At 36.4% G+C, this 19701-nt stretch overlaps 1 protein-coding gene across 1 annotated transcript in view; it reads right to left on the bottom strand.

Annotated features, from left to right (window-relative positions):
- Alms1 (ALMS1 centrosome and basal body associated protein) overlaps positions 1 to 19701 on the bottom strand; it is a 125618-nt gene that overhangs the window by 80646 nt on the left and 25271 nt on the right. Inside the window, exons 4-8 of the mRNA XM_042699701.1 lie at positions 16622 to 16742; positions 14056 to 15023; positions 13035 to 13153; positions 12814 to 12948; positions 11275 to 11422 (exon numbers count right to left, since the gene is read on the bottom strand). Coding sequence (XP_042555635.1) covers positions 11275 to 11422; positions 12814 to 12948; positions 13035 to 13153; positions 14056 to 15023; positions 16622 to 16742 — 1491 coding nt within the window. The remainder of the gene's footprint in view (positions 1 to 11274; positions 11423 to 12813; positions 12949 to 13034; positions 13154 to 14055; positions 15024 to 16621; positions 16743 to 19701) is intronic.

Raw genomic sequence — 19701 nt, 5'->3', positions numbered from 1 at the left:
AGTGGAAAGCTCTCCTGCAAATTTAAAAAACTAGAAAAAATACAGATAAAAGGGGTCCAAAAAAATTAAATGAATTTGTAAGAACTTCAAAACTCCATTAAATGACTGAGAATCACAGAGTTAGTAAAGGGGAGGAAATGTTATCTAAAGGCATATGAAACAAAGTAATAGCAGAAAACTTCCTGAATCTTAAAAATGAGAAATCCAGTCAGGTCTAAGAGGCATTTAAAAAAAAAAACAGACCAGACCAGAATACAATCTTCTCCACAATAGGCCATAATTAAAACAACATAAATATAGAAGTCAAAAGAAGATAACTGAAAGTTTAAGATATAAACCAGTATTATAGAAGGTTCTCAAAAATATCCTAGACACAAAACAGAAAAATCAATATAAACATGAAAAAAGTGGAGAAAACTAGTTAAGTGTCAGTGGCTCATTCCTGTCCTAGCTACTCAGAAGGCTGAGATCTAAGGATCTCAGTTCAAAGCCAGCCCAAGCAGAAGAGCCTCTGGGACTTTTTATACTCAGATACACCTGATTAAGTAACTTCAAACCTAAATTAGCCAGCGCAAACTAAGAAGGCATCTTCATATTAATAAAAGTAACTTTCCATCAAGAGGACATAATAATTGTTAACATATATGTTCTAAATGAAAGGACATCCAACTTCATTAAAAAACAAAACAAAACACTTGGACTTAAAGCTCACACAAATAGGAGCTTTAATGACCTCAACAAATGACAGCACTTTACTGATAGCAGACTTTAATGCCCAACACAATGATAGGAAACTTTTATGCCCCACTTTCACCAATAGGTCATCAAATTAAAATCAACAAAGAAACCCCAGACCTAAACAATACCACAAACCAACTGGACCTAACAGACACAAACAAAATACTTTACTCAGCAGCTACACAATACGTATTTTCCTCAGCAGCCCATGGATCACTGTCCTGAAATGAAGTTTGAATAGGTAAAAGGAAGCCTTAATGGAAAGTGTGTAGATAAATGACAAAGTCAATGAGGGACAACTATAATCTCTCAATTGAGATTCCCGAGTTTATTCCGTATTTTCTAAGAAATATTATTCCTTGCTTCTTACATCCACAACTCTCATTTGACAATTTATATTAACAGCCAAAGAAAGTAACACACCTGAGTTAAGTTTCCAAACTTAAAACTTACTTTCCAAACATTTTCCAGGCTCGGGCCAATGATACAAAAATGCACTTTTCCCTCCCCTTCTCTGGAAATAATTCAATAGACAATCACAAAAACACTATGGAAGGTAGAAAATGAGTGGCAGACGGGTTAAGGATCCCTTTGCTTTCCTTCAACTCTCATTCATGTGTCCTTTGCTAGATGCTAAAAAAAGCATGAAACCTGGAGCTACTACCAAGAATAGGAAGGGAAAAGGGAAGGGAAAAAAGAAAGGGAGATCTGAGAATTACTGTTCAAACCCAGCCAGGGCAGTTAAATCATGGCTCAATTGATAGCATACCAGCTATAAATGAAAAAGCCAAGAAAGATAGCAAGGCAAGGCAGGATTCAAGCTGAAGTACTTGCACATACAAAAAAGAAAAATCATATGCCATTATGTTCAGCATATATAAAATATATTTAATCATATTTAAAGTGGGAGGGTACAATCAACTAATTTACTTAGTTTCCAGTGGTAGAAGACTGATACACATAGAAAACAGAAAGGTCTATGACAATAATGTGATATCCACAACAATCACTAAAATACCTACACAAAGCAATATGCTCAAAATATTCTGGATAAATAAAAATGTAATACAAAATATGTAAGAGAGGAAATGGCACTGTGGCTCAAGTGGTAGAACGCTAGCCTTGAGCTGAAGAGCACAAGAACAGTACCCAAGCCCAGAGTTCAAGTCCCACGACCGACAAAAAAAAAAAAAAAAGATACCAAAATATGTAAGAGAAAATAAAGTGGCAGATATAAAGCCCAGTAATCAGAAAGAGTAGCAATACCTACTTTTAATAGTCTAAATACTCTAACTAAATACAGATGTGGATAATCTGTATGGATAATGGAGTGGATAATAAAATGATCCAACTATGTGATATCTATAAAACAAATTCATAACATACATAAATCAATAAACATAAAACATCTCAAAAAAGAGCCAAAAACAGCCAGGTTCTGGTGGCTCACACCTGTAATCCTAGCTACTCAGGACGCTGAGATCTGAAGGTTGCAGTTCCAGCCAGGGCAGGAAAGTCCATGAGAATCTTTTTTTTTTTTGGGGGGGGGGGGTGTGGGGTGGGGGTCCGGTCATGGGGCCTGAACTCTGGGCCTGGGCGCTGTCCCTCAGCTCTTCAGCTAAAGGCTAGCGTTCTACCACTTGAGCCACAGCGCCACTTCTGGCTTTTTTCTTTTTTGCTTATGCAGTGCTAAGGATTCGAACCCAGGGCCTCAGGCATGCAAGGCAAGCGCTCTACCACTAAGCCACCTTCCCAGCCCCTCCATGAGAATCTTATCTCCAATTAACCAACAGAAAACTGGAAGTGGTACTGTGGCTCAAAGTGGTAGAGCACTAGCCTTGAGCAAAACAACTCAGGGATAACCCCAGGTCCTGAGTTCAAGCCCCACCAACCAACAAAAATAAAAATAAAAAAGAGCCAAAGACAAGAACTTACATGATCATCTCAATAGATGCAGAAAAAGCCTTGGACAATACCCATTCATGTTAAAACCTCTGGGAAAGATGGGAATAGAAGGAATATACCTCAAAATAATAAAGGCTATATATGACAGGCCAACCGCAACATCATACTGAATGGTCAAAACTAAAACCATTTCCTCTAAAGTCAGAAACAAGGCAAAGCTTTCCACTCTCCCCACTTCCATGTTCATGGATATGTAGAATTAATATTGTGAAAAATGGCCATACTGCCAAAAATGATTTACAGATTTAACACAATTCCCATCAAAATCCAATGAAGTTCTTTACCAACAGAGAAAACCATCCAAAATTTTACATGGAACAACAAAAGACCTTGAATAGTCAAAGCAATTCTAGGCAAAAAAAAAAAAAGCCAGAACTATAATAACAAAATAACAAAAAGCTGTAATAATAAAAACAGCTTTGTATTGGCACAAAAACAGACCTGAAGATCAATGGAACAGACTAGAAGACCCAGAAATTAAACCATACACTTACAGTTATCTGATATTTGATAAAGGAGCCAAAGATATACAGTGGAAAAAAGATAGCTTCTTCAATAAATGGTGTTGGGAAAACTGGGCATCCATATGCAGAAAACTAAAGTGCATTCCTATTTGTCACTATACACCACCCTCAACATCAGACCTGAAACTTGGAAATGACTTCAAGAGGGAGGAGAAACACTGGAACTTATTCTAGGCATAAGCAGAAACTTTTTCAAGAGTCTCAAGAGCACCGAAGATAGGAGAGAGAATTGACAAATGGGATTACATCAAAATAAAAATTTCTACAGCCAAGGACATAGTTACTAAACTAGAAAGACAGCCCACAGACTGGGTAAAGATCTTTACCAACAATACATCTGACAAAGACCTAATATCCAAAATATTGAAGGAGCTCAAGAAACTAACCACCCACTCAAAAGAACCTAATAAACCAATCACTAAATGGGCAAAGGAGCTAAGGAGAGACTTCTCAGAACAAGAAGTAAGAATAGCAAAGAAATATAAAAGGAAACACTCAACATCCCTGGCCATTAAGGAAATGCAAATCAAAACAATTCATACACCACTTTACCCCAATTAGATTGGCCAATATCGTGGATTCATACAACAGCAAATGTTGGTAGCATGTGGGGTGAAAAGAACCCTATTGTACTGTTGGTGCGAACGGAAACTAGTACAACCACTCTGGACAGCAGTCTGGAGGTTCCTCAAAACACATAGATCTTCCCTACAACCCAGTCATACCACTCTTAGACATCTACCCAAAATATCACAAGCCAGCATACCATAAGAATAATTACACATCCATGTTCACTGCTGCACTATACACAATAGCCAACATATGGAAACAGCCCAGATGTCCTATAATAGACGAGTGGATCCAAAAAAATGTCATACCTATACACAATGGAATTTTATACAGCCATTAGAAAGAATAATAATATGTCATTTGCAAAGAAATGATGGACCGAGAATAAATCATGTTAAGTGAGGTAAGCCAAGCTCAGATAGATAAACAGCACATGTTTTCTCTCACATACGGAAGCTAGATCTAAAATACACCAGGACATAATGAATTATACAGGATTCAAGGCATTCACAGTAAGACCAAAGGAGGATAGTCATAGGGGAGGAAAACAAAGGCTCAATACGTATGTGCCTCTGATCATATAAACAAACTCCAGGAAATGCAAACAAGAGTTTTCTTTTTGTTGTTTTTACTTTTCTTTTTGTTTTATTCATTTATCTGTAAGGGGATAGACACAGAAATGGAGAGACAAAAGGGTGAGCAATTGCAGCAGTGGTACTCACTAGACACTATGTTGAGAATGAACTATGCAACTTGTGGGTATGTATGGAAGGGAAAACTCGGAGAGGGGGAAGGGGTGATACTGTCTAAAAAGAAATTACTCATTACCTGACTTATGTAACTGTAACCCCTCTCTGTACATCACCTTTATAACAACAAAAACTAAAATAGAAAAACAGAAAAAGAACTATTATATAAAATGAGCATGGTGAAAAACACTTAAAATCTCTGCACTTAGATAATAGAAGGTAGCTTGAGCTAAAAAAGCAATGCACTATCTTTTTAAAAATAAATCATATATAATGCATATATTAGTATATTCACATATATTAATATATGCTAACATATATATTAGTGTGTATGTGTGTGTATTCTACAAACAGTATTCTTTTAAAAATAGGAGCAGCTATGCCAGTACCAGTGACTTATGCCTGTAAATCTAGCTAATTCAGGAGGTAAAGATCACAAGGCTCTTGAAACCAGCCTGGGCAAAACATTCACTAAACTCCATCTCAGACTAACAACTGGGCATATTAATATGCCCCTATCAACTCAGGTAGGCAGGAGGCTGAGATCAAAAGGATTGCAATCAGTCCATGAAAAAGGCCACAAGACTCCATCTCAACAGAAAAACTGTTCATGGTGGCACATCCCTTCCCAGATTGAGGGAAGAGAACATAATAGAAGCATAATGGCAGTGCTGACTCTGGCAAAAAAAAAAAAAAAACTATCTCAAAAATAAAGCAAAAAGGCATGGATCAAGTAGAGTGCTTACCTAACAAGCACAAGGTCCTGAATTCAAGATACAGTAGGACCAAACAAAAACAGCACAGGTACAAGTGGCTACACCACCAGATAAAATAAGATTCAGAATAAAATTTTCTAGGGATATCACATAGTAATTAGGATTAGTACAACATCAAAGATACATATTATAGATATATGCACCAAGTTAAAGACAAATGCACAAAAATCCAATGTGACAAGACAGAGGAACTAAGAAATGAAAATGGAAACAAAGAGTAGGAACAAACTAAGAGTAAGAAACTTGATAAGAATTTAAACTATCTCTTCTGTGCATTCTCTACTGGAACACCTTTCTGCTATACTCTATTCCATAAATTCCGCTCTTGGTATTTTGTTCTCTATTCAAAGGTAGAAAATCTTTTTTTCTGCCAAGGGCCATTTGGATACTTACAACATCATTCATAGACCAAACAAAACAGGTCTTACACAGCTGACAAGAAGCATACAAAAGTATGTGTATTTACCCTGCCCTGTACCAAATGATTTTTTTAAGCCGTATAAGGCCCAATACCCAACATTCCTCAAAATGAGGAATGTTCTATATGCTTCCTCAAGAAATTCAACTAGTTGGATTATTTACTCATTCATTCATTTTGGTGATAGTGAGGTTTGAACTCCAGCCTCATGCTTGATAAACAGGCAATCTACAACGAGTCAGGTTGTCCATTTTAAAATAAGTTATGCACTAGTGGCTCATGCCTGTAATCCTACCTCCTCACAAGGCTGAGATCCAGAAGACTGAAGCTCAAAGCCAGCCCAAGCAAAAACTTCAAGACTCTTATCTCCAATTAACCAGCAGAATACCCAACTGGAGACACAGCTCAAGTGGTAGGCCACTAGACAAAGAAGCAAGCCAACTAGGCACAAAGCTCCTGAGTTTAAGTAATGGCTATACAAACAAATTGAAAATAAATAGAATAAAAAGTAAAATAGCAGGGGAAATGATTATCCAGAGCCCATTTCAATCCAATTATTTATTGAACACAGACATAAACTTCTTTTATCTGCCTCTTCTTCATCCAACTGGTAGAGGGATTTCTACCTAATGGTTATGGGGATGTAAAACATGCAACACCTGAAACTGGACAGACGAGAATGACAATTTGTTAGTTACATACTCACAGCCTAAGGGCCAAAGACTAGGTTACACAGGGGTTACACCTGGACACTGAATGAACAAATAGGAACTGGAAGAAGCACAACTAAAATATAGTAGCTAAGTGTCTTTTTTATTTGAATAATGTCATGGGCTAGGAGAGGAATTAAGCACATTATGATGATTACCAGGTGATATACAACTCCTACAATTGATAAGTGAGCCTTTCCAACTGGTTGGAAGTCATACGTGAGAGCAGGAATTTTGTGATTAAGCCTTTTGAGGCCTAGCTTAACATGTCAAGACAGCATATAATAATGAATCGTAATTTAAGGCCTTCTATCATAGTACTATCAGGAGCTCAGGGTCTTATTGGTAGGAATGAAATGGAGCATCTGAGTACAACAATAGAACAATGCATAATGTAACAAGGTAGAATAGGGAAGAAATAATGGGAGAAAGATATAAAGGAAGAGCACAGGGCCAATTTACTTTTCCCCAATCCCCATTTGCAAAATGGAAGATTTACTCCATACATGAAAAGGACTGGGACCCAAAAAAAAGCATGAAGTACATTTGCAAATATTCAAAAACAGATAATTTTTGGTAACATCCATCGTATAAAAAATAACTAAAGAAGCTAGGCACTGGTGGCTCACACCTGTAATCCTAGCTACTTAAGAGGCCGAGATCTGAGGAGGGCAGTTCAAAGCCAGCTCAAGAGTCCATGAGACTCTTGCCTCCAATAAACCACGAGAAAACTGGAATTGCACTGTGGCTCAAGTGGTAGAGCACTAGCCTTGAGCTGAAGGGCTCAGGAACAGTGCCCAGGCCCAGAGTTCAAGCCCCACAACTGACAAAATAAAATAACTAAAGAGAGCCATGTGCCAGTAGCTCACACCTGTAATCCTAGCTACTCAGTAAGTTAAGAACTGAGGATCTAAGGATCCTGGTTCAAAGGCAGCCCAAGCAGGAAAGTCTGTGAGACTCTTATCTCCAATTAATGAGCACAAAGCCAAAGTAAAGCAGTGGCTCAAGTAGTGAGGCTCAAATAGTGAAAGCAACAGCGATAAGCAAAAAAGCAAAAAACTCAGGGATAGCCCCAGGGCCCTGAGTTTAAGCCCCAGGACCAGCACAAAAAAATAAAAATAAAAAATAAACAAAGCTAGGCAAAATGAAAGTAAGTATGAGACAAAGCAAAGTGCTAGTAAAGGCAATAATGTGACTAAGCACAAAGACATCAAGTTTACACATCTCCCTTCCTGTATTACAAATGATTTAAAAAAATTTTAAATACATAAGGTAATAATATATGCAATTGTATCTGGGAGCTATAACAAAAACATAATACACTTCACAATAGCAAAATGATGTGAGGTGCAAAGCTGGAGTAGAATACAGAAGTTACATTAGACAGAAGTCTACATAAATAAATTAAAGCGTTAAGAAATAGGTAATATAGCCAGGTGTGATGGCTCATGCCTGTAATCCTATCTACACAGTCTTGAGATCTTAGGATCACAGTTTGAATCCAGATTGGGCTTAGGAAACTCCATGAGACTCTATCTCCAATAAACTACTAAGAAAAAGACAGAAGTAGTGCTGTGGCTCAAGTGGTAAAGCACTAGCCTTTAATAAAAAAAGCCAGGCCCAGAGTTCAAGCTCCAGGTCCAGGAAAGGAAGACAAGAAACAAAGAAAAGAAAAGGAAAAGGAAGGAGGAGGGAATATAAATACCTACTCTTTTTCTCTAAGCTTCTTTAAGATACATTAAATGATGTAATTACAATAATAAAGCAATCTATTGGGGGATTTGTAACACATTATTTATAATATGTGTAACAGAAATAACACCAAAAGAAAGTAAAAAGAAGAAAGAAGGGAGTAACATAGAACTAAAGCTTATTACACTAGACTTACTTTACTATAAATCACGAGTATATTCTGATCAATTGATACTATTAGCTTTAGAGTCAAGAATAAGAATTTAACTCTTAAAAATTTCTCTGGAACTTGTTGTTACTATAAAATATTCACTTAGTGAATAAAAAGTGGTAAAGGAACAAAAGAATAAAAACAGGAGTATTCCAAAAAAAGTAAATGAGAAAACTTAAGTTCTATCAATCATGACATTAAATATAGCTAAATATCACATCAAAAGTCAGACTGCCAGACTGAATTCAAAATTGAAAAACTCAATATACAACTATGCTACTTAACAGAAGATACATTTTAGATTAAAAAATTTAAATATAGATTCAGCGATGAAAAATAATAAAAGTTATAAATATCAAACATAAGAGCTAAAAAAATGTCTACAACAAACATCAATACAGACATTAAACAAGAAATGTTGCTAGAAATAAACATATAAGTCTAACAATAGATTGATTCATCAAGAACAGGAATAACAACATATATGAACTTCATATCACAATCTCAAAATACAAAAAGCAAATCAAAGAGAAAAAAGTGAGAAATAGATTAACAGTTGAAGATTTTTATTACCCTCTTTTGAAAATGAAGAAAACAATGAGGTATACCAACAAGGATACAGAAGACTTGAATATATAAACCCACTAGAACTAAGAGACATCCATAGAATATTCTTCTCAAGCATAAACTGTACATTCTAAGGATAAACTATGTGTTTAAGCCACAAAACAAGTCTCAATAACTTCAAAGGGCAGAATAATCACACTAAGTATATTTTCTAACAAAACATGAATTAAGCCAGACATTGGTGGCTCATGCCTATAATCCTAGCTATTCAGGAGGCTGAGATCTGAGGATTTCAGTTCAAGGCCAGTCCAGATAGAAAAGCACCTGAGCCTCCTAACTCCAATTAACTTTAAAAAATAAAAATAAGTAAAAAGCTATCAGTGAAACTGTGGCTCTAAGTGGTAGAGTACCAGCCATGAGCAAAAGAAGTTCAGGGACAGAGCCCAGCCCCTGAGAGTTCAAGTCCCAGAATCCACACATAAAAAAGAAAAAAAGAACTGAACTGAGTGAAATCAATAACAGTAGGAAATACATAGATATATGGAATTAAACAATACATTCCTAAACCTAACAAAAAGAACAATGAACAAAACTCACAATGGAAACTGCTTTTAGATTGATTAAAACCAAACACAAGAGATTTATATTGTTTAGTTAAGAGTCTTGGAAAATTATAATGCTATAAATAACTATATAGGGATATTAAGTCACTATCCTAACCATAATTAAGAAAAAAGAAAACACACAAATGAAATATAAAACAAGTAGAAAGACTAAAAAAAATTTAATAAAAAAAGACAAGAGAATTCAAAGTTTATTTAAGAAGATCAGCAAAACTGACATTTAAATACTCAAGAAAAATGGAGGAAAAATTGAAGATTACTTCAGGAATGAAGGGGGCATTATTACCAACCTAACTGAAATAAAAAGGATTGTATGAGAATATCTTACACAGTTCAAAAAGAACTAAAGCAAAGGTGGTAGACCAGCTGCCTGTAGACTATCCCCAGGACCACAAAACAAAACAGTACTATTAGAAAGGAGGAAGAATTGGAGAGGAGAGGGATGGAGAAAGAAAAGGAGGAAAGGAAGGAGAAGATATAGGAAAGGAGGGAAATGACAAGTTGGGGGTGTGAAAAGAGTGATTTGGTAGAATTTATGCTGAACTGAACATGAGATGCAGTAAACCAAGGAAAAGGGTTAGCTGGTAATTCTGAGATTGAAAGCAATGATTTTATAATGCTGTCAGCTTTAAAAAGCTTAGTGGTAGTAGCTGGGCACTGGTGGCTCACACCTGTAATTCTAGCTACTCAAGGGCTGAGATACAAGGATCAAGATTAGAAACCAGCCCAAGCAGACAAATCCACGAAACTTTTTAATCTCTATTTAACAAGCAAAAGCCAGAAGTAGAATATGGTCTAAATGGTAGAGAACCAGCTTTGAGCAAAAAAGCCAAGGGAGAGGACAAGTGCTAAGTTCAAGCCCCAGTACCAGTATAAAAAATAATAATCCTTAAACTAGCTGGACATGATGACATATATATAATCCCAGCACAAAGAAGGCAGAGTCATTAAGATTGTTGAGTTCAATGCTTAGTTACACAGGAAGTGGAGAGCAGTCTAGAATACATAGAAGACCCTCAATGGAACCTCACCCCCACCACCCCATTATAAAAAGAAGAAAAAAAAAAGGAGGAGGCAGTAGCTAGTGCTTTGGCTCAGTCATTCCCCCAGAGGCCTCAGAACAAGGAAAGCCAGTAGTGTAACTTTCAGTCTGATAAAAAAAAAAAAAAAGGCTGAGAACCTTAGGAATCCACTGGTGAAAGGCCAGCACTGATGGAAGGCCAGAGAATCAGGAGGTGCAATGTTCAACATCAAAAGAATGATCTTCCAGCTATAGAGCAAACAAATTTGCCTTAATCTACCTTTTCTTCAATCCAAAACTCTGCCAAACTGAGTTGGCTGGTGGCTCACGCCTGTAATCCTAGCTACTCAAAGAGACTGAGATTTGAGGATCACAGTTCAAAGCCAGCCTAGGTAGAATAGTCCATTAGACTTTTATCTCCAATTAACTACCAGAAAACTGGAAGTAGAGCTGTGGCTCTAAGTGGTAGAGGCTAGCCTTGAGTAAAAGAGCTCAGGGACAGCACCCAGGCCCTGAGTTCAAGGCATACAACTGACAAAAAAACTCAGCCATCTGGATGGACTCAGTCAATTTAGTCTAACTTCTTCCCCACAAAGCCTCACAGCTGTATATCAAGATATTTCTTAATCTAGACAGGTTGCTAAGAAGGTAAAGCAAATATTTTTCATGAGCCATAATGAAGATATTTAATATCTCCTTTTCCTACATACCTACAATCTTTGTTACAGTGTCAGGCGATACCCTCAACATTCTCAGATTTGAAGAATGATGTTCCGAGTCTCTAGTTGGCTCATATGGAGCAAATGAAGGCAATGAAGATGAAAAGGACTGATTAATGCACAAATTAGAATGACTTACCTATTAAAAAAGGAATAAATATAAGATTAATTTCAGATTTCATTGGATAAAAAACTTCAGTTTTAAAAATAAACATTGAGCAGTTTTAAAATGTACTTAAGATTATAGTTATAACCCTCCTGAATTCATACACAGTTCATATCTTGTTTAGTAAATTCTGAGAAGACTCTACAACAAAGATGTATCCAATCTAAAATGGTAGCAATACTGAGAAGACTTCTTGACACAAAGTACACTCTTTTTATTATATTTAAGTAATTGTACAAGGGGGTTGCCATTTAACAAAGCAGTTTATGAATTTATCTTGATCAATGACATGGCTTTCAAAATTCTCACCCATCCCTCCCCGACCTTCCCTCACTCTTGTTAATTTTGTAGGATATACATTAAATTCTTGACTGTATTTCCCCCCCTTCTCCTCTTCATTTCTCTATCCCTTTCCCCTTGACCCCACCCCATCCCTTTCAAGTACCCATTTTCTGGTGTTGATTTCATTGAACTTTGAGTTGGCCTTTCCAAGGAATTACACTATTGGAGTTCTCCTTTGAATCTACTGTATTTTAGCTAATACTTACATACCACCCAACATATTTACTTATAAGTTTATAAGCTAAATCTAGTTTCCACATATAAGGGAAAACACGTATCCCCTTTGTTTCTCTGGGCCTGATTTACTTTACTGAACATAATTATTTTCCCACATACAAAGTACAAACAAGTTTTAATTCATCCCACTCGAGTCTTTTTTTAGTATAGCTCATTTATATACGTATGTATATATATATATATATATATGTATGTATTAATCATGATACATAGATATTTGTAAGAGAACACGTGTTTCTCCTTGTAGCATCCAAAATTAACAAGAAACCTTAGCTTAGGAACAGTGCACAGGATCCTGAACTGCTCCAAAAGATGGCCTTTTCCAAGACACCACAGAACACTCTGTTGTTTTTGTAGTTGTTGTTGTTTGGTGGTAGTCCAGGGCTTGAACTCAGAGTGAGGTTCTGTCTCAGAGGTTCTTAGCTCAAGGGTAAGGCTCTGTTATTTGAGCCACAGCTTCATTTCCAGCTTTTTGTTGGTTAACTGGTGGTAAGAATCTCACAGACTTTCCTGCCTGGGCTGGCTTCAAACCTTGATCCTCAAATCTCAACCTCCTGAGTAACTAGTATTGTAGGCATGAGTCACAAGCACCTAGCTTGAACTCACTAACTCTTATAGTCTGAAACAAACGTTTCTTTTACATATTCCTAGATGTCAGAGAAGACCAAAGTATAAATCACAAGTAGGTATTAGAAGATATAAGTGGCTGCTTTACTTTCATTATCACTTTTCAACTAAAATATTTCTTATCCTACCAATGAGAAATGTCAAGTAGAAAAACTTACAGGTTTGTTCTCCTTAGATGATGATTGTAAAGTAGGCTGCCAATTCAAGGAGCTCTCACAAAGATCATCAAGCAAGTTCTCTAAAGTTGCTAGCTCAACATACTCACTAGTAGCTAAATTATATTGATCACATGTCTAGGAAATAGTAAAAAAGTAAAATAACATTTCTAAAACAATACTAGAAAAGAATATATTTCTACAATTATTTTATTGTGTCTTACTTTTCCTTGTAGTTCATCAACTTTTTCACAGCACACAACAGCATGTTCATCAAGGCTACGACATTTACTGTCACCATCCAGAGTAATCACATCAGACTTAGCCTTCCCATGCAGGTCCTCTACAAAACAGGAATAATTCTGCATAATTGCATGTATAGTAAAACATATTGTATGTATAGTAAAAACTGTTCCTATGGGCCAAGGAATTTCACGCTGGCCTATATCAGCTTTCAGCAATGTCTCTTGGCCAACTACAATTTATGATTTAATGATGCATTACCAGTCAGTGATAAAGTACCTTGTGACTTTGCATCATATGCCACCAAGTTTGCTGAAAAGCTGTTTTCTGCAGCTGCAGATACCTTCAATGGCATTACTACAATTTACATCCTTACCCAAATTATGAGGAATCTGCAACTTCTTCAAAGGTCTGCTGCTTTAAATCTTGTTTCATTGGACAAATAATGTTTGAAGATCCTACCTTCTTTGCAAGATCAAGACCAGAAATGGACTTTATCTTCCCAAAGGGAAGAAATGATTCATTGTATTTATCACACTGAAATAATGCTGACTGTGTTTTCCCTTGACCAATAGCCTGGTTGTAAGATTTTTCACTTAAAGAATCAGATGGTTTAAGCTCTGAAATAACAAAAAGTGGCTTAATGAACATGTTCTGAGGAGCATTAGGAGGTGATTTTATATTTGGATACCAATGTAGGGAGATAGCATCATATTCTTTAGGCAACAATGATTCCGAATCTGCCGGTTCAAACACCCCAAGAGCAGACTGATAGTTTGGATGTTTAAACTTATCAAAGAAAGAATTTTCATCAGGATAGTTTAATTGGGAAAGATCTGGATTTGGGGGTTGTCTCTCTTGGCTGTCATCTGTTAAAGATAATCTTTTTATTGATGTCAGTTTGGATTTCACTTACAGTACTACTCTCTGTCTTTGTAGACTCAATAGAGGCAATAACTGCCTCAAAAGCTACATTTTCAGTAGCATCAATATTATTCTCACCAAAAATAGAAGTTGCCTTTTGGTTTCTTTCCTCTTCAAAATACAGTGGCTCTGATGTCTCGTCCAGCTGGACTTCAACTGTCTGAAGAGGACCACTAGAAGCTTCTGTCTTAGAGATATCATGTCCCCTGGAGAGTATATGAGCTTCTGAAACCCGTACAGAATTATCCACAACTACAACATTCTCAGCATAATTCATCTCTGGAGATGTGGGATGTACCTCTGAAGATGCCAAATTACTTCTACTCTCATTTTGTTCAAAATATCGGGACAACTCTTTCTGCAGATCTTCTTCATTTCCTTCATATCCCTCCAAAAAATCCATCTTTTGTTTCACCTCATTCTCAGCTGGAACTCTTAAATCAACATTCTCAAAATAATGATTTTCAGGGTCCAAAGGGGCCCCCTTTTTTCCTCGTCTTTCCAATAAACATCGCAGAAAAGAATATGACCTTTTACTATGAGGAGGAGTAGCAACTTCTTGTGGAAAACAAATGTTGTCTGTACTGTTTAGACACGTTTCTGCTTGCTGTAAAGCTTCCTCTTTCCAACACTGCACATGTTCAGAAGAAGCATCAAAACTGTCATTTGACTTAGTAGCTATGTTGTCATCACTAATGGCAGATAAAGTTGAAACTGAAATTTGATCTTTATCAGCTAAATTGTTTTCTGACTGCTTTGTATCTTTTCCTGGCTTCCATGACATATATGAACAAAGAACATTGTAACTGTCAAAGTCTTTGGGGGTTTTTAGGTCATTAACAACATATTCTTCACTCTTTTGTTCAGGAGATAAACAAGAGTGCTGAGACCCAACATTTGTGCTACTTATAAGAGGATACTGAGATACACTAAAGCAACTGTTAACCAAATCTGAAGATGCTTCTGAAGTAGCCTGGAGCAAAGCTTCACTAACTTCTGATGGTCGAGAAAACCATTCAATATCTTCAGATTTATCAGGAATGCCTCTGAAAATATACAGTTGAAAATAAATAACATATTAACAGAACTTTTAAGTACTACTACAAAAATATAAACCTGATGTCACTGAAACCGTTTATTTGAAAGCATGTTAAAAATAATAATAAACATTTGACCAGGTGCTATTGGCTCATGCCTGTAATCCCAGCTGCTCTGAGGCTGAGATCTGAGGATTGTGATTTAAAGCCACACCAGGTAGGAAAGTAGCATGAGACTCTTACTTCCAAGTAACCACCAAAAAACAAGAAGTATGTTGAACTGTGGCTCAAATGATAGAGTGTTAGCTTTGAGCAATAAAGCTTAGAGACACACCCAGGCTCTGAGCCAAGCCCCATGACTGGCACCAAAAACCAAATTAAAAAGGAAAAAAAAATCTAATTTTAACTTCTTGTGACTAGTGAATGAATAAAGAAAATTTTGTGACCAGAAAGTAAACTACCATCCTGTTTTCCAGATATTATCTCAGACTTCTCCTAAAATAGACAATAATCTGATTTCCCATTACTCAAAACAAATTTTATAAAGAAAAATTCAAACTAATCTCTTAATAAGCTCTACTGTTTTAAGTGCTCATCCACTACTATTTAATATTCATTATACATACTTAGACTTATTTACTACTCATCTATCATTTAGTGAAAAAAATCAAATGAGCTACTCCCAAAATGAAACAGTAACTTAATCATTGGTTGACAATCTAGTGTGCACAGAGCACTCTTCATAAAAGTACCAAAAAAGTAATGTATAGCCTAAGAGGCAAAAGGACATTTTTACTATCTAAATATCTATAGTTTTTAATTAAAGGTGAATTTTTATTTCAGTTCTAAAAAGACATGTTTTTGGATAGATAGTTCAAAGTATGGTTTGAAGAATTCTTTCCCATTATGATTTTTCTAAAAGAAAAATCTTAAAATTTTTATTACTTCAGATTCATATGTACTACAAGGTAAAATGAACTAAGCTGACCTACTAACAGCTGACCAAAATAAAAGAGTAGAAAAAATTTGTAATCTAGAAATTAATGCTTTGTTGCAGAATGAGGGTGAGGGAGGAGGAAGATAATACCAGAATAATGAGGAACCTTAGAATAAGGAAAATCTAGTGTACCTAACAAATTCAGTGTGCTTGAAATGCTAAGATACTTTAGAAATGTTTTTAAATAAACTACAGTTACCTAGCACATCTCTACAGATATATTACTGCCATATTAATACTTATCATTTAGGACTTGTTATCTTCAGAGTGTATGGTAAGAAAATCTAATCCCAACTTCAAAATTCAACCTTACACTGAAGTCATTAACAACTTATCATAAGAAACAGTAGAAGCTGGGCACCTATGGCTCATGTCTTTATTCTAGCTACTCAGAAGGCTGAGATCTGAGGATCAAGGTTTGAGACCAGCTTGGGCAGGAAAGTCCATGAGACTCTTATCTCCAATTAACCACCAAAATGCCAGAAGTGAAACTCACTCAAGTGGTAGAGCACTAGCCTTAAGCAAAAACAAGTTCAGGGACACACCCTGAGTTCGAGCCCCCAAAAAAAGAAAAATGGTAGAAAGATTAAAGAAAAATAAACCACCCTACCTCAGAGGTGCAAAATCTAGTTCACTTTGGTGAAATAAGGAATCAGGCCCAAACTCCTGGTCTTGTGTCAAACATGTCAGCAAAGGCAAATCAGGAGTAGCAAAGTCATCATCCTGTATTACTGGAAAGTTTCAAATACAAAAGTACTGACAATTTGAAATGAATTCTTTGGCTTATTTATGAAATACTTTAAAATATCTAAACATGCTATCTGAAAGTATCTACAAACTTTAGAATAATAACAGCATCAGCTACCATTTATCGATCCTGACATTGTCCAAGCACTTAACATACAACATTTTATTGAATATTCATCATAACCTTGAATGATAGGTACTATTATACTTACCTTATAGGTAAAGAAACATGATTAACAAAGTTTAAGAAGTATTAAGTAATTTGCCCATATTTAAATATTTTAAGCATCAGAATGAAATTTTATAAATATTCTCTTTAGTAAATATGAAATTGAGTACTTCTTAACTATTATAAGCATTGTTCCAGCTTGAATAACATAAAAACTTAATATTCATTATATCAAAATAATTCAGGGACTCTTGGGCCCTAATAAATTCTTAAGAAGTAACTAGGATCAAAGTTAGATTCAAAATACTATGAAAAGATCATATGCAGCTAGGCACCACTGGCTCACACCTATAATCCTAGCCACTAAGGAGACTGAGATCTGAGGATCCTGGTCTGAAGTTAGCCTGGGCAGGAACACTTATGAGACTTTTCTCCAATTAACACCCAAAAAAGCCAGAAGTGGAGATAGCTCAAGTGGTAGAGCACTAATCTTGAGCAAAAAAGTCCCAGCCCAAGTGCAAGCTAAGGACAGGCACAAAAAAAAAAAAAAAATCAAAAATCATATGCAACCAAGTGCTAGCAGCTCACACCTGTAATCCTAGCTATTCAGGAGATTAAGATCTGAGGATCAAGCTATTCAGGAGATTAAGATCTGAGTATCAAGGTGAGAAGCCAGATAACTAGCAAGAGAAATTATGCATAGAATACTATGCAATGGTATTATCTTGAATGAATAATTTTTTTAATTGCTCAGCTTTAAAAATCCAAGAGTCCATCACTGTGAAGATTAAAAGGTGTTTGTGACTTTAAAATAAACAAATAAATAAATAATCCAAGAGTTGGAAATCAGGAAGATAGTGGTTAGAGGATAGCCCAGAGAAAATATTTGTGAGATTCCCATCTCAACTAATAACAACAACAAAAAGCTGGGTATAGTGGATGTACCTGTCATCCCAGCTATGTTAGAAGCTTCAACAGGAGCGTCTCCAGGCTAGAGGTGTAGCTCAAGTGGTAGAGAACCTGCCTAGTAAGCACAAACCCCAGTACCATTAGAAACAAAAGCAAAAGCAAAAAATTTATCAGCTTTACCAGCACAACTATGTTTATTGCAGCATTATTTACCATAGCTAAGATATGGAACCAACCCAGATGCCCCTCAGTAGATGAATGGATCAAGAAGATGTGGTATATATACACAATGGAATTCTATGCCTCCATCAGAAAGAATGACATTTCCCCATTTGTTAGGAAATGGAAAGGCTTGGAAAAAATTATATTAAGTGAAGCAAGCCAGGCCCAAAGAAACATAGGTCCCATGGTTTCCCTTATTTGCAATATCTAGTATAGGTATGAGTCAAGCGGAAAGTCAGAGAATGTGATGTTAGGAAAACGAACCCTCAAATATGTATTTTAATGTTTTTGTTTCTTTCATGCATGTGTTTCTAACGCATTTATAAGATTATTTCTTTGTTGCTTTGTATGTCCCTCCCCCACAGTGTAACCCCCGCTTTCATTATATTTGATGTCAGTATAACATGTGGAGGAGACGGGGACAAACAAGTCGTTTAAGGATTCAGATGGACCTGTTGCAACAATGAGAAGTACAAAATGTCATGTCAAAACCAGCTTTACAATGTCGGTGGGGGGGTAGGGGGGTATGATTGGGTGGGGGGGAGGGGGGAGGCTGGGAAGGGAGGTGAAGGGTAAACAAAGGAGGAGGCTGCAATGTTTGGTAAGAAATGTATGCATTATCCTGCCCATGTAATTGTAACCCCTCTGTACAGTATGTTCTCAAATAAAATAAAATAAAATTAAAAAAAAAAATTTATCAGCTTTAAGTTCTAATGTAGGAAATATCAATAATCCAGATAAACAAAATTCTTCAAAGTTGTGTTTAAAATGTGTAAGGGAGACAAGCTTGACTGACTCTTGCCTGAAATCCTAGTTATTCAGGAGACTGAGATCTGATGATCACAGTTGGAAGCCAGCCCAGGTATAAAAGTCTGTAAGACTCTCATCTCCAATTAATCACCAAAAAGCTGGAAGTAGAGCTTCTGGCTCAAGTGGTAGAACATTAGCCTTGAGCACAAAAGCTCAGGGACAGAGCCTGGTGCCAGTGGCTCACACCTATAATCCTAGCTACTCAGGAGGCTGAGATCTGAGGATCACAGTTCAAAGCCAGCCTGGGGAGGAAAAGTCCATGAGACACCTCTCCAATTGACCAGCCCAAAACAAGAAATGGCACTGTGGCTCAAAGTAGTAGAGTGTTAGCCTTGAGCAAAAGAGCTCAAGGACAGTGCCCGGGCTCTGAGTTCAAGCCCCACAACAGATATACATACATACATATATACACACACACACACATACATACATACATACACACACACACACACACACACACACATACACTCCTATCCCATTGCCCTTACATATGTACAAAACAGACATAAAGTCTTTATTCTCTATTCAATCATACAACTATAAAACAATATTAGTGGAAATAAAACTTTATTTGTGGCCAAGTGCTGTTGACTTACAGCTAGGGGCAATCCTAGCCACTGAGAGAAGGTCAAGATCTGAATGGTCATAGTTATAAGCCAGTGCAGGCGGAAAAGAAAAGTCTGCTAAACTCCCTCCCAAAATAACCAGCAAAGAGCAGGAATGGAGACATGTCTCAAATGGTAGAGAGTCAGCAGAGCAAAGAGAGAAAGTATAAGACTCTAAGTTCAAGCCCCAGTACCTCCAGAAAAAAATTTATAAAGAAAACACATTTG

This window comes from Dipodomys spectabilis, unplaced genomic scaffold (genome assembly GCF_019054845.1).
Source record: "Dipodomys spectabilis isolate Male_0828 unplaced genomic scaffold, ASM1905484v1 ptg000262l, whole genome shotgun sequence".
Lineage (NCBI taxonomy): Eukaryota > Metazoa > Chordata > Mammalia > Rodentia > Heteromyidae > Dipodomys > Dipodomys spectabilis.
Note: the sequence above shows the minus strand (reverse complement) of the source record. Positions and strands in the feature narration are given on the sequence as shown.